Below are 14,529 nucleotides of genomic sequence, written 5' to 3' on the forward strand. Positions count from 1 at the left end.
CCATCCAGAGTAGAATGCAGTGTTTACCATTGGAAGAAATGAAAGAAAGTGTTACTATCATCATTAATGAAACATTCCCAAGACAGCAATAGAAGAAAGACTATGAATGCTAGGCTGAATAAGAAGGAAAAAATTTGCAGTTGGAAATCGATTTTTTTTTTTTTTTCGTTTTGAGAATACCTTTTTCAAGAAGTTGATTTGCAGTTACCTACAGATTTTCCGTTTTGAAGGTTTTGGTTTTTATCGTTAGATACACTGGCATGAGAGCGGTCCATTTTCTGTAATCCTGACCGATGATTCCTTTAATGTTGAGCATAGTGTGGAATCTATAAATGAACAAGTGTTCGTAACTTTGCTTCATTGTCTGTGGTGCCTTTGCAAGTGGAAATTTAAAATTCTTTCATGGATCTGACTATGTGTTTGGCCAGGAATTAAATGTAAACTTCCATTACAACATCAGGAAGGTTTCTGTTTTTTTTTTTTAATTTTTAAACATTTTTTAGTTCAGGAAACTTATAACTTAAGAAATCCCTTTCATCTCATCAAAACTGCCCATGAATTTTACATTTAATAATATAACTTTTCGAGGATGCCAAAATAATCAGTAAAAGTGAATAAAACTATCAGTGTTGATAGACAAACACCCAGATTATTGAACCTAATTTTCAAAGTTAATTTGAATTATGTTAAGATGAAGCACTAGTAAAATGCTGCTGTCAAGTGGTCCAATTATATATTAACATATACAGTTTCTTAATGAATTTACTCAGTTATTTGCAAGAAGCAGTCCCATCCCCATAAGCAGTGTGACACGGAGAGGTGCCTATGAGTTGTGATTTTAGGAATGTCTTCACACACCAGCTGGATATAACTCTTTGGATGGATGTGTTAACAGAAGGGCCAAGGTTTCATTCTTGACTGTGACATTAGATAGGTGTGTTATCATTTTAAATCCCACCCTTGGCCTCACAGGTCTTTTCCTCCATAAATGGCCCTTCTCTTTTACTCCCAGTTCCACGACAAGATCGACCAGATCCTGGAGAGCCTGGAGCGTGTGGTGGAGCGTCTGCGGCAGCCGCCTTCCATCTCAGCAGAGGTGGAGAAGATCAAGGAGCAGGTCAGTGAGAATAAGAACGTGGCCGTGGACATGGAGAAGCTGCAGCCTCTGTACGAGACCCTCAGGCAGAGGGGAGAGGAGATGATCGCTCGGTCCCAGGGCACTGACAAGGACATATCTGCCAAAGGTAATCCTTTCAGGATGAGGGAACCACTGAACTTTACTCAAAACAATTGTGAATGTTCCTTGACAGTCCAGTTGCATATCAACATGCCAGATTTTAGAAAAGGTATTGCAGATGTGACATGTTTGGGGTGGAAGGGCTGTGCACACCAGTCCCTTGTTAATGTCTTCCTGTGTTTGTGAAATCAGTTGAGTAACTACAACATGTGCCATGATACAAAAACCATATGTTCTCTGGGCCCTTTATATCAGTTGGTTAAGCATAATGCTAGTAAGACCAAACCTAGGGGTATTTTTTCCTCTGACTACACTACTTTATGTCATGGGTACTCTGTCCCATAGCCACAGAAATGGCAACCAGGACCCTAGCCAAGCACCTTAAATGTCTGAACTGGGGTCAAAAGGAAGGGCCTGTGCAGAGGTCAGTGGAAATTCACGGTAAGAGGACTCTAGAAGTAAGCCCAAAATATGTATCCTGCTTTGTTGTGTTCCTGCGACTAAGCAGATATCTCTATTCTTGATTTGGAGAGCGTAAAGAATATACTAGGGCCAGCCTTGGTGAACTCAGGTCTCCCCTGAGTTCACATGCCTCTGAGCATTGTCTTTTGTCAGGAAACCTTGGTTCCGGAGGAGCAGGACACCCTCAGGTCCTGTATTTGCCTGGAAAGGCGGTTGGGCCCAGTGATACCCAGTAGACTAGGCTCAACCCAAATTTGGTCCAGGTTTAGATCCTTGGAAAATTGAATGATTGTTCCTGGGTGAATGAGAACGTTGTGCTTTATTGCTTAAAGGGTGTGTCTTTTTGATATTGTTCTGCTCTGTAGCTGTTCAGGATAAGCTAGACCAAATGGTTTTCATTTGGGAGAACATACACACACTGGTGGAAGAAAGGGAAGCCAAGCTACTGGATGTGATGGAATTAGCAGAGAAGTTCTGGTGTGATCACATGTCACTGGTGGTCACCACTAAAGATACTCAAGACTTCATCCGGGATCTGGAGGATCCTGGGATCGATCCCTCGGTAGTAAAACAACAGCAGGAAGCAGCAGAGGTAAGCAGAGAATCTCATTTAAAGTTTAAAAAATAGGGCTTCCCTGGTGGCGCCGTGGTTGAAAGTCCGCCTGCCGATGCAGGGGACACGGGTTCGTGCCCCGGTCCGGGAAGATCCCTCATGCCGCGGAGCGGCTGGGCCCGTGAGCCATGGCCGCTGAGCCTGCGCGTCAGGAGCCTGTGCTCCGCAACGGGAGAGGCCACAACAGCGAGAGGCCCGCGTACCAAAAAAAAAAAAAAAAAAAGTTTAAAAAATAAGTTGTGGTAGCATGAATGTTGGATTCCTTTGGTATAAATATTTGGAATTACACTATTAGAATTTATATTTGGTCCTGAAAGTGGAATGCACAGAGATGTAGTAGGGGACAGAGTCCACCCACAGGTTTCCCATGGAGAATGTTTATTTAGAAAGTTTCTCTCCATCCCCATTGTTTCTGCCTTACTTCGGGGCCTCGTCATCTCTCTTTCTTGCCTAAGAAAGTAATCTGAGCGGTACCCCTGCCTGTGGAGTCTCTTTTCCCACCAGCCTCTAACCTTTTTGCCCATTGTCCCTCTAGATCTCCTCTTGCTCTCCTGCTGGTTAAAAGCCCTCAAGGCGTCCACTGCCTACTGCCTAAAGTCCAAACTACCTGGAACACAGTATTAGCCTTTTCCATCCCAGCCTAGCTCAGGCCTGTGTTTCCAAAGTCATTTTTTTTCTACTGCTCCTTTACCAAGCTCCTTCTCTTATGGCTTTCTCTGAAGCTGCCGTGCTCCTTCTAGCGTCTGAATCTTTGCACATTTTATTTCCTTAGCCTAGAATATCTTTCCTGCCACTCTCCTTGGCAGATCCCACTCAAGCTTCAAGGTTCAGTTGGGTTGCCAGCCTCCACCCTCTTGTATACTCAGCTGAGTTAGTCCATCCGTATAACATTCTCATCACGCAAAGGACTTAACGCAGAGCATGACTTATTGTTGACTGTACCTCTGTCTTTCCCAGTGGACTCAGAGCCCCTTGAGTGGAATAGTCATGTCTAATTTTCTCTGTATCTCCGATGCCTGGTTTGGGGCATGTTCATCCTTGGTAAATAAATGCATCTTGAATGAATAAGTGTACTTAACCGAGAAAATGAAAGCAAGGTAGAATACTGCATTTCTGTCATAGTTTTTGTTTGTTTGTTTGTTTGGTACTTTACATGTCCTCGGGTAAAAATGAAAATCTAGAGTTAGATTATCCTAAATCTACTAAGCAAATTACATTAATTTGTGTGAAGTCTCTGAACTCATATGATACTTACGTCTATTTTAAATGTGTGTTGCCAAACTAGTTGGTTTAAAAAACAAAAACAAAATGGCTTTCCATGCTTTTCAGTATTGTCGATTTTTTTTTTGAAAGACTTATTCTGGTATATGTTACATGGAATTATTTCCTAAATACTGTCTTTATAATAAGCATTTGACATTTGTTCCTCAAAGGACACTGATTTTTCTTTAAAATGGCTCTTGTGTTCCCTTGTTGAAAAAATTTAGTGCCAAAACTTAGAAAACAGAATGAAGAAAATAAAAATTGATTACAATCCTGCCTCCTAGAAATAACTACCATCAATGTCTTGTGCATCTTTTTAGTTTCATTGTGGTTTGGCTTTAAAGTAAGGCTGTCATTTCTTATTCTAGGTCATAAGGGAGGAGATAGACGGATTGCAGGAAGAGCTGGATATGGTTATTAACCTGGGTTCTGAACTCATTGCCGCTTGCGGGGAACCCGACAAGCCCATTGTTAAGAAGAGTATAGACGAGGTACAACCTGCATATTTTCTACTCTTATCAGAATGGTTTTTTAAAAGGATTTTTCTAACTAAAACATATTTGATAGAAGTAGTCGGAAACTTAGCATATGATACTGAAAGAGTTCTAATATTTACATTGTAGTTAAATTCAGCCTGGGATTCTCTAAATAAAGCTTGGAAAGACCGGGTGGACAGACTTGAGGAGGCAATGCAGGCTGCTGTTCAGTACCAGGATGGACTGCAGGTAAGGCTTACAGGGTCTCCTGGAGGGAGGGATCAGGTGATAAGTGATGCTCACAAATTCACGCATCAGTATGTCCCCGGAGCTGCAAGTGTGATGCAGTTAACTCACCTGCTTCAATTCATGCTTTGCCTTTTCGAAGAGATTTCTGACACTGGAGATATGTACAGATTCATATACACCCCTAAACACATTCTTATACACACATTCAGTGAAATTTACTTTGAAAAGAAATATTTTAACTTTTTAAAGTGAAAGTCACAGTATTTTTCATAAATGGCTCAACACCAGACAGTGAAATGGAGCTGAGTCTGAGCTCTGCTCGAGAGTCGAGTGGAATAAAATGAAAGGAGTAAACACTATCTAAAAATGTCACTAAGTGTAGCACAAGTCAGATGTAAAGAAATTTGATTTGAAGCCAGTGTTCCCGGTGAACTAAAATAGATTTCTATTTTATTAGGTCATAATCTGTCTTGCAAAAAGTGTTTTCTTCTTTCCCATGTATATAATTCCTTTTAATGGTTGTTTTTCACATCACTCAAGGGTTCTCATTCAGTTCATTAACTAGTTTTTAAGTTTATTTTTTTAATATTAAAAATTCTCCTGTCAGTTGAGGCCAACTCAGGGATATTTCTCTCCCTACCTTCCTTAACTTTATTCCATTTCCTAACAGAGTGGCAGCAGTTGAATCCTTCATCCAACCATATGGAAAAGGCCTCTCTAAGTATTTCCATAACATCAAGAGAATATTATTTTTAAAGCTCAGATGAGAACATCTTTTCCCTTTTATTAGGCCACTTCATTTCTATATTTATAAAAATAAATATCACAAGCCCAGCTTTATGCCAGCAGAAAAGTGTTTTGAACTTTGCAAATATATAAAAAATTCACTACAAGTGACACCTTATTATAACCCCCCCCACTCCTTTTTTTTTAACCAAAGTGATAATTTATTGGTTGGATAGCAGTGGCCAGTAACCAGTCAAGCTCTACGTCCATCTGTGAGGCCAGATCGTGATTTTCAAATTCGTTTGGTGGGTCACAGAGGTTGTATCCTCTCCTGGGGCTGGAGATGGCTCTGCCACCACTGCACCCGTTAGCCCCAGGAGGTCAGGGTCACAGCTGGACACGAAGGCTTGTCTCATCACCGTTGCTAGAAAAACAAGGCCCATCACAGGTCCTGCTGGTCCTAGGTCAGTAGCATCACATGTGTGGGGATGAAAGGCAGTGATGGATTAAAAGAGCTGTAGGTAAGTGTCCAAAGCTGCAGACACTCCAGAGGTTTCAAGGTTTGATTGTAAAGTGAAAGGCATTTTATTTCCCAAGTTGCTGCTCACGTTCTTAGGGTTTATCATGATCAGTTTAAACTACCAGATATTTCCCAAGGTTTTTTTTCTCAGTACTGTATGGCCTGGCAACTTCATTAAATGGCAGAATAATTTTGTGTATTCAGAACCTGAAAAAAAAAAAATGTGAGTGGAGCCTTTTTAAAAAAGATTGTTTGTGTTGCCTAAAACGAACAAGAAGATAGGAGATTTTGAAGTTTTGTCGCAGTTCAGAATAATGGTCTTAATCATTATACGTGCAGGATTTTAATGCTAATCTCAGTAATACAGAAGAGTTTACTTGAGACAAATTGTTTCACGTGCCAAACAGTAAACTTCTTGATTATTTGAATGAACAGATGGGTTTGAATCTTTTTCTCCCAATATATTTATACAATCTGCCTTTTAGGCAGACAGAGTACAGAGAATTTTATTTTGTGTGGTGAATTTATAAAACTTTTTTTTCAAATAGACTTTTCTTGAAAGTTCTCAATATTCTAAGATTCTATTCAAGATAGAATTTCTTCTACAAATTTGGATGCAAAATTGGAGGTTTCATCTATTTCATATTTGGGATAACTGTTCCAGTATGTTGCCACTTTTACCTTATTTGTAAAACAGGCTCATTGCTTAATATCTTTACAGATTTATGATTATACTTTTCTATTGCACTTGAGGTGTTGTAGTAATTTCAAATATACTGTTATAATAACATGACCTAACGTGTTTTTCAGGCAATATTCGACTGGGTAGATATTGCAGGTGGCAAATTGGCTTCATTGTCTCCAATTGGAACAGATCTTGAAACTGTCAAGCAGCAGATTGAGGAGCTGAAGGTATGGGTAGGAGCTGAGAAATTCATCAAACGTTGCATTTTTAAGTTCTTGATACATGGGATGCTTTATGCAAATTTATTTTATATAATTGAAGTGTTACATTTTGATTATGGAACTGGTTTAACATAGTGCCTGCACATAATAGGTTATGTATAAGTGCTCGTTAAATAAAGGATACAAAATACTAGTAGTTTTTCTTACTAAATCAATTCCTGTTCATTATAGAAAAATCAGAAAAATGCAAATTAGCAAAACAAAATGTTATGTAACCAGAGTCAAGCACTCGTAAGATTTGATTTATAGCCTTTCATATATCCTCATACTGGGTGTAGGATGAGGTATGGGGGCGTGTGTGTGTGTGTGTGTGTGTGTGTGTGTGTGTGTGTGTGTGTTTGACATATTACATATGTATACTATACTGTAAGGATTTTTAGAACTTTATTATTCTGTAGTGTGTTATTGTCACTGATACATATACAGCAACATTTCTGTTTTCTTTGTTGTGTTCAGAGTAATTCAATTAGTCCAACAGGCTAAAGAAGGATCCCGTGAGTGGATGGGATTGGATGGGATCATAGTGTTTCCCAAAACGTTTGTTTTGTAAATGCTTGTTGTTTCCCATCTGCTTTCCTCTGTAATTTTTTTCCTTTGTGGTTCTTGATCTCCAGCTGTGAAAATGGCTGAACCGTTTCCTCTGAATTCCTCTGTGCTGATGCTCATTTATCAAAGTGGGAGCAACTATTTCCTCCCTAATTTTAAAGTCTCTATCTACAGAGACATCACAGCCCTTTCAATGAACTCTACTAGATTTTTACATAAAATTATTATCTGGCTTTAAAAGAGTAGCATTTTTATCTCTAAGTGTGATATAGAATATTTCATTTAGAAAAAAATTTTTTCTTCTTGAGAATTTTACTGTTACCATCATTAGATGGTGATTTTTTTTTTTACTCTGTCTGCTCATGTAGTAAACACATGATATCCTTTATGTACAATTACAGGTGTGGAGGAGGGGTTTTTTTGGGTTTTACATATATCTCAGCAGTTTTCATACAGCACACTGGATGAGGTGCTTGCCCTTAAATCAGGTGTCTGAAGTTGCATCTCCCTTCATCCACTTACTAACCAAATGGCCTCAGAAAATTTGTCTAACTGCTCTCACTTATGTGTCCTTACCTTAATTGGGGATAAAATGATTTTCTTTATAAGTTTATTGAGAACAACTTGACTATAGCAAGTGTTCACTATGCTTTTGTTATTATTTTAACTTGCTTGAAAAAAATTGATACTGCTTAGCCATTAATTCTTTATTATTTAATTATTTACTATTAGAGATTAAAATCAATACTTTATGAAAAGACAGTTTCCTATTACATGTAACCACTGGCTAACCTGTATTGGTTGGCAAAGCCAGGATTATTACCTACATGTCATTAAGCACCAAGTGAGAGTAATGTTATTCTGAGTCAGTGCAAAGGATAAATAAATACTAATAAACACAGCATAGCAGGGAATTCCCTGGCGGTCCATTGGTTAGGACTCAGCACTTCCACTGCCGAGGACCTGGTTTGATCCCTGGTCAGGGAACTAAGATTCCTGCAAGCCGCATAGCATGGCCACAAAGAAAAATAATATAAATAAATAAACAAACACAGCATAGCTACAGAAAACACAGAGCGTTCAGTGACTGCAAGATGTGTGTGTGTTTTGAGCAGGAAATAATGTGAGTTTCTTAGAGATTTTTTTTCTGGGTTTCATATATGGCAATATATATTTTGTTTTCTTCTTTCCTATAATTTCAGAACTCATTTATTGAATATGTATAATTAGACCCTGGAAGAAGTTCATCCTTGAAATTTGTTAGTTCTTTATTGTAGAGAACAGAAGTGAAATAGCAAAATTATAAATAAAAAATCGTTCCATCAGAAAACGTTGAATGAAAAGATTTCTTTTTTTTAATTTAATTTTTATTTTATACTGGAGTATAATTGATTTACAACGTTGTGCTAGTTTCAGGTGTGAGAAAAGGTTTCTTTTCATCATTTTTTATCTACAGTTTTTTCATCAGTAAACCCTGTGTTAGATTTTATTCCTCTTCACCCCACCCCAATAAAAAGTGTGAATTAGAACAAACATCTAACCTGTAGAATTTTTGTTTGTTTAAAGTTACTGAAGAGAACCTGCTGTATAAAAATATAAATAAAATAAAATTCAAAAATTCCAAAAAAATAAAAAGATAAAGTTACTGATGTATAACAAATTTTCCTTGTATGCCTCCTTTTTTAAAAAATAGCAATTTAAGTCAGAGGCGTATCAACAACAGATAGAAATGGAGAGACTGAACCATCAGGCAGAGCTCCTGCTAAAGAAAGTAACAGAAGAAAGTGATAAACACACTGTTCAGGACCCACTGATGGAGCTGAAATTGATATGGGACAGTCTGGATGAGAGGATCATCAATAGACAGGTAAATACCAATTTCAGGTTCATATAATAATGTAAAATAACTGTTAAAAAGTAAAATTAGGGGATCCTGGACATAAACTTCAGAAGCCCCTAAATTCTTTTATTTCCTTGGAACTTTTCCTGCTTCTCACATGCTGTTTTTTTAACCACAAAGTTTCAAACTTAAAATATATGAGGATATGATGATCGGGCTTCATTGGATTTGCTTAAAGACTTATGCAGCATGAAGCAATTGAACAGTTCACTCTTGTTTTATAAATGTGGGTCATCCATCCTATCAGACTCGTGGATCGATTGTCTTCCTCTCTGTCTGCAGCACAAGCTGGAGGGCGCTCTGTTAGCACTGGGGCAGTTCCAGCACGCACTGGACGAGTTGCTGGCGTGGCTCACGCACACTGAGGGCTTGCTCAGCGAACAGAAGCCTGTCGGAGGAGACCCCAAGGCCATTGAAATTGAACTCGCCAAGCATCATGTACGTAGCTGTTACTGCATCCTCTCTTTCTTCTCTCTGCATTTCTAGTGTCACCAGATGTTTCTGGTCTGCTGATTTTTTAGACATTTATGGTTTTAACCCATGTTCCTATTTGACATTGGCGACATAAGGTTGAACTACTTAAAATGCACTTCTTAAAAGGTGATAATCAGGCTTCCCTGGTGGCGCAGTGGTTGAGAGTCCGCCTGCCAATGCAGGGGACACGGGTTCGTGCCCTGGTCCGGGAAGATACCACATGCCGTGGAGCAGCTGGGCCTGTGAGCCATGGCCACTGAGTCTGCGTGTCCGGAGCCTGTGCTCCGCGACGGGAAAGTGATAATCAAAATGTTTTTCTCATTGGTCAAGGCAGTTATTGTCAAAAATAGCAAGAATGGGGAATTTTTGGCTAAACGTTAGGAGGACTGCATGACCAACACTGGAGGTTTAAATTTCTGATTATACCTGTGCTTGGATGAAGTTAACATAGTTTTAAAAGCTGTTGGGGGCAGCCTGGCAAGTCACAGTTATCCTGCAGGCTCTGTGCGTGTTTCCTCTGGTCACCCTTCCCTCCACGCGTCTCTCCCTTGCTGTGTTTTGGCTTGTCATTTATTTCTGTCTGTCTGTACATCTCTCATCATGTTGGGGTTTGTCCTTCTGTTTCTTTCTCTTACTTTTCACTGGCTTTTTGTGTCTTAGTCCTTTTCTTTCCGAGGTAGTTTTTTAAACTATTTATTATGTTTAGAAGAGTTTTTACATGTCATGTACTTGATTGAAAGCTTGTAAGTGGAAAATTTTTATCTTGAGATATATGCAAAATAGTTTAATATTTTGTCATCTTTGTGGCACTTGGTTGATGATTATTAACAGAAAATTCCCCGTCTTAAGTCAACGAGGCTTAATGAATAGAATTTATGCCCAGTAGAGTTTATCCTGACATTCAGCAGGCTTTCATAGAACTTTTAACGTACACATTATAGTGGTGTCTTACTTAAAGTTAGGTCCTTAATCCTAATCTTAAATAAGTTTTCCTTGATTATCATATAGAAACATTTGATTATTTTACATATTAACAGCATTTTAAAATAAGAGGTTTATAGCGCTTTAAGATCATGATATTTTTGATTATTCTTGCTTTAGTTCTTCTTCCTTCATGTGTTTCCCCACAGTAATTGTTCCCTAATTTAAATTTTTCTTCCTTTTTTACCTCTTTCTGTCTGTATTTATAATCATTGCCCAGCCATATCTGATTAAGCAATTAGGACTTATTTTGCATCATTAATATTTGTCCTCATTTAATATCTATATTATACCTTTGCTAAGAGCAATAATGACCAGTCACACTGACTCTGCATGTAACCAAAATGTTTATTCTCATAGGGTGAGTTTATAGCATTTACATTTTCATAAACTCAGCCATTGTCCTAAAAGTCACATACATCAGTGACAGGAACTTTGTAGAAGATGGTAGAGGTGGGAACATGCGGCACCCTGGTCCAGTTATTTTGGTGGAGATGAGTTAGGGACCTTTAGCTTCCTTTAGTCAGGGATATTTTCTCCTTCCATTTCTTTCTTTTTAAAAAAATTTTATTGAAGTATAGTTGATTTACAATGTTGTGTTAATTTCCACAGTACAGCAAAGTGATTCAGTTATACATATATATTCTTTTCCATTATATTTTATCACAGGACATTGAATATAGTTCCCTGTGGTATAGAGTAGGACCTTGTTGTTTATCCACCCTCCATATATACTAGTTGGCATCTGCTGGCCCCAAACTCCCAATCCTTCACTCCCCACTCTGATTCCATTTCTGAAGGTCAAAGTTCAAGGACTCAGAATTGCCAGCACAATTGCTGGAGGAAGGGAGGGAAGATTCCCATCCCTGTCCCGCCTTCTTCTCTGGCTCCTAGGCCGTGGCTTATGTAGCAGGGCTCCGACCATTTATAAGAACGAATTTTATAGAATTATCTCTTATGTTTTGACTGTGAAAATATTTAACTCTTACCTTTTGAAAGTGGTGCCTACGTTAACATATCCAAGTACCTGCTTCTTATAAAGATCACTCCTTACTCAGTTGATTTTATAACTTTTGAAAAACCTCCCTCACCAGATGCCTCAGAACACAAGTGGATGGAGTCAGAGAAGCAGTGATCAGGGACGGTTCGTGCCCTTGCCTGAAATCCTTCTGGTCTGGGTTTCCCAGATGTGGGTTGTCCCTCCCAGGACGACAGATGACACTCCTCTTCTCTCCTGTTGCCAACCCGAGTCTGAGTGTAGGGGGAAGGGTTATCACAGACTTTTACCAACAATAGAGGAAGGTTTCTTCTGGTTTCCAAAAGCATAGCAGTCTTCTTGAAAGGAAACTGTTACTAAGCTGTATTTGTTCTTTGAGGTAATTCTTTTCAGTATAAGAAATTGATTTTTTTAGCCTGCAGTTGTTTTTTGCACTTACCACTCTTGCCCCATGTTAGTACATTTAAGTGTTATTAATCTATTCTTATATTCCCACCGGATAATAGAATAAGAAGGCATTATTTACTGGGATCTGTCATAGGCATTTCATATCGTATTTTCTAGTAAGAGAACAGCTAAATCGTGGAATGCTGGACTCACGTATTCCCCAGTAAATGGTGAAATCTCTTTCCCTTTAATGTTAGGGCCTCCTGGGGTTCATTCCTGTCACCTGAGCAGTTAACTCTAGCACCCTTAAAACCAGAGATGATAAAAGGGTATTCTGTGGGCTTCCCTGGTGGCGCAGTGGTTGAGAGTCCGCCTGCCGATGCAGGGGACACGGGTTCGTGCCCCGGTCTGGGAGGATCCCACATGCCACGGAGCGGCTGGGCCCGTGAGCCGTGGCCGCGGGCCTGCGCATCTGGAGCCTGTGCTCCACAACAGGAGAGGCCACAAGAGTGAGAGGCCCCTGTACCGCAAAAAAAAAAAGGTATTCTGTGATCATTTGTTTCCTTTTTTTTTTTTACATCTTTATTGGAATATAATTGCTTTACAATGGTGTGTTAGTTTCTGCTTTATAACAAAGTGAATCAGTATTACATATACATATATCCCCATATCTCTTCCTCTTGCATCTCCCTCCCTCCCACCCTCCCTATCCCACCCCTCTAGGAGGTCACAAAGCACGGAGCTGATCTCCCTGTGCTATGTGGCTGCTTCCCACTAGCTATCTATTTTACGTTTGGTAGTGTATATATGTCTATTCCACTCTCTCACTTTGTCCCAGCTTACCCTTCCCCCTCCCCATATCCTCAAGTCCATTCTCTAGTAGGTCTGTGCCTTTATTCCCATCTTGCCCCTAGGTTCTTCATGACCACTTTTTTTTTTTTTTAGATTCCATATATATGTGTTAGCATACGGTATTTGTCTTTCTCTTTCTGACTTACTTCACTCTGTATGACAGACTCTAGCTCCATCCACCTCACTACAAATAACTCAATTTCGTTTCTTTTTATGATTGAGTAATATTCCATTGTATATATGTGCCACATCTTCTTTATCCATTCATCTGTCGATGGACACTTGGGTTGCTTCCATGTCCTGGCTATTGTAAATAGAGCTACAGTGAACATTGTGGTACATAACTCTTTTTGAATTATGGTTTTCTCAGGGTATATGCCCAGTAGTGGGATTGCTGGGTCATATGGTAGTTCTATTTTTTGTTTTTTAAGGAACCTCCATACTGTTCTCCATAGTGGCTATGTCAATTTACATTCCCACCAACAGTGCAGGAGGGTTCCCTTTTCTCCACACCCTCTCCACCATTAATTGTTTGTAGATTTTTTGATGATGGCCATTCTGACCAGTGTGAGATGATATCTCATTGTAGTTTTGATTTGCATTTCTCTAGTGATTAATGATGTTGAGCATTCTTTCATGTGTTTGTTGGCAGTCTGTATATCTTCTTTGGAGAAATGTCTATTTAGGTCTTCTGCCCATTTTTGGATTGGGTTGTTTGTTTTTTTGTTATTCAGCTGCATGAGCTGCTTGTAAATTTTGGAGATTAATCCTTTGTAAGTTGCTTCATTTGAAAATATTTTCTCCCATTCTGAGGGTTGTCTTTTGGTCTTGTTTATGGTTTCCTTTGCTGTGCAAAAGCTTTTAAGTTTCATTAGGTCCCATTTGTTTATTTTTGTTTTTATTTCCATTTCTCTATGAGGTGGGTCAAAAAGGATCTTGCTGTGATTTATGTCATAGAGTGTTCTGCCTGTGTTTTCCTCTAAGAGTTTGATAGTGTCTGGCCTTACATTTAGGTCTTTAATCCATTTTGAGTTTACTTTTGTGTATGGTGTTAGGGAGTGTTCTAATTTCATTCTTCTACATGTAGCTGTCCAGGTTTCCCAGCACCATTTATTGAAGAGGCTGTCTTTTCTCCATTGTATATTCTTGCCTCCTTTATCAAAGATAAGGTGACCATATGTGCGGGGGTTTATTTCTGGGCTTTCTATCCTGTTCCATTGATCTGTATTTCTGTTTCTGTGCCAGTACCATACTGTCTTGATTACTGTAGCTTTGTAGTATAGTCTGAAGTCAGGGAGCCTGATTCTTCCAGCTCCGTTTTTCCTTCTTATGATTGCTTTGGCTATAAGGGGACTTTTCTGTTTCCATACAAATCGTGAAATTTTTTGTTCTAGTTCTGTGAAAAATGCCAGTGGTAGATTGATAGGGATTGCATTGAATCTGTAGATTGCTTTGGGTAGTATAGTCATTTTCACAATGTGATTCTTCCAATCCAAGAACATGGTATATCTCTCCATCTATTTGTATCATCTTTAATTTCTTTCATCAGTGTCTTATAATTTTCTGCATACAGGTCTTTTGTCTCCTTAGGTAGGTTTATTCCTAGATAATTTACTCTTTTTGTTGCAATGGTAAATGGGAGTGTTTTCTTAATATCACTTTCAGATTTATCATCATTAGTGTATAGGAATGCAAGAGATTTCTGTGCATTAATTTTGTATCCTGCTACTTTACCAAATTCATTGATTAGCTCTAGTAATTTTCTGGTAGCATCTTTAGGATTCTCTATGTATAATATCATGTCATCTGCAAACAGTGACAGACTTACCTCTTCTTTTCCTATTTGGATTCCTTTTATTTCTTTTTTTTCTCTGATTGCT

General features: G+C 38.8%; 1 protein-coding gene across 21 annotated transcripts in view; it reads left to right on the plus strand.

Moving 5' to 3' along the window:
* Nucleotides 1-14,529, plus strand: part of DST (dystonin) — a 497,966-nt gene that overhangs the window by 442,527 nt on the left and 40,910 nt on the right. For all 21 annotated transcript variants that reach the window (XM_027126873.1, XM_027126884.1, XM_027126872.1 and 18 more), the window contains 7 exons: nucleotides 1,013-1,244; nucleotides 2,065-2,291; nucleotides 3,944-4,066; nucleotides 4,199-4,300; nucleotides 6,357-6,458; nucleotides 8,752-8,925; nucleotides 9,241-9,396. In XM_027126873.1, the coding sequence (XP_026982674.1) occupies nucleotides 1,013-1,244; nucleotides 2,065-2,291; nucleotides 3,944-4,066; nucleotides 4,199-4,300; nucleotides 6,357-6,458; nucleotides 8,752-8,925; nucleotides 9,241-9,396 (1,116 nt within the window). The remainder of the gene's footprint in view (nucleotides 1-1,012; nucleotides 1,245-2,064; nucleotides 2,292-3,943; nucleotides 4,067-4,198; nucleotides 4,301-6,356; nucleotides 6,459-8,751; nucleotides 8,926-9,240; nucleotides 9,397-14,529) is intronic.

This window comes from Aethalodelphis obliquidens, unplaced genomic scaffold (assembly GCF_003676395.1).
Source record: "Aethalodelphis obliquidens isolate GAN/ISIS:26980383/991018 unplaced genomic scaffold, ASM367639v1 scaffold31, whole genome shotgun sequence".
Lineage (NCBI taxonomy): Eukaryota > Metazoa > Chordata > Mammalia > Artiodactyla > Delphinidae > Aethalodelphis > Aethalodelphis obliquidens.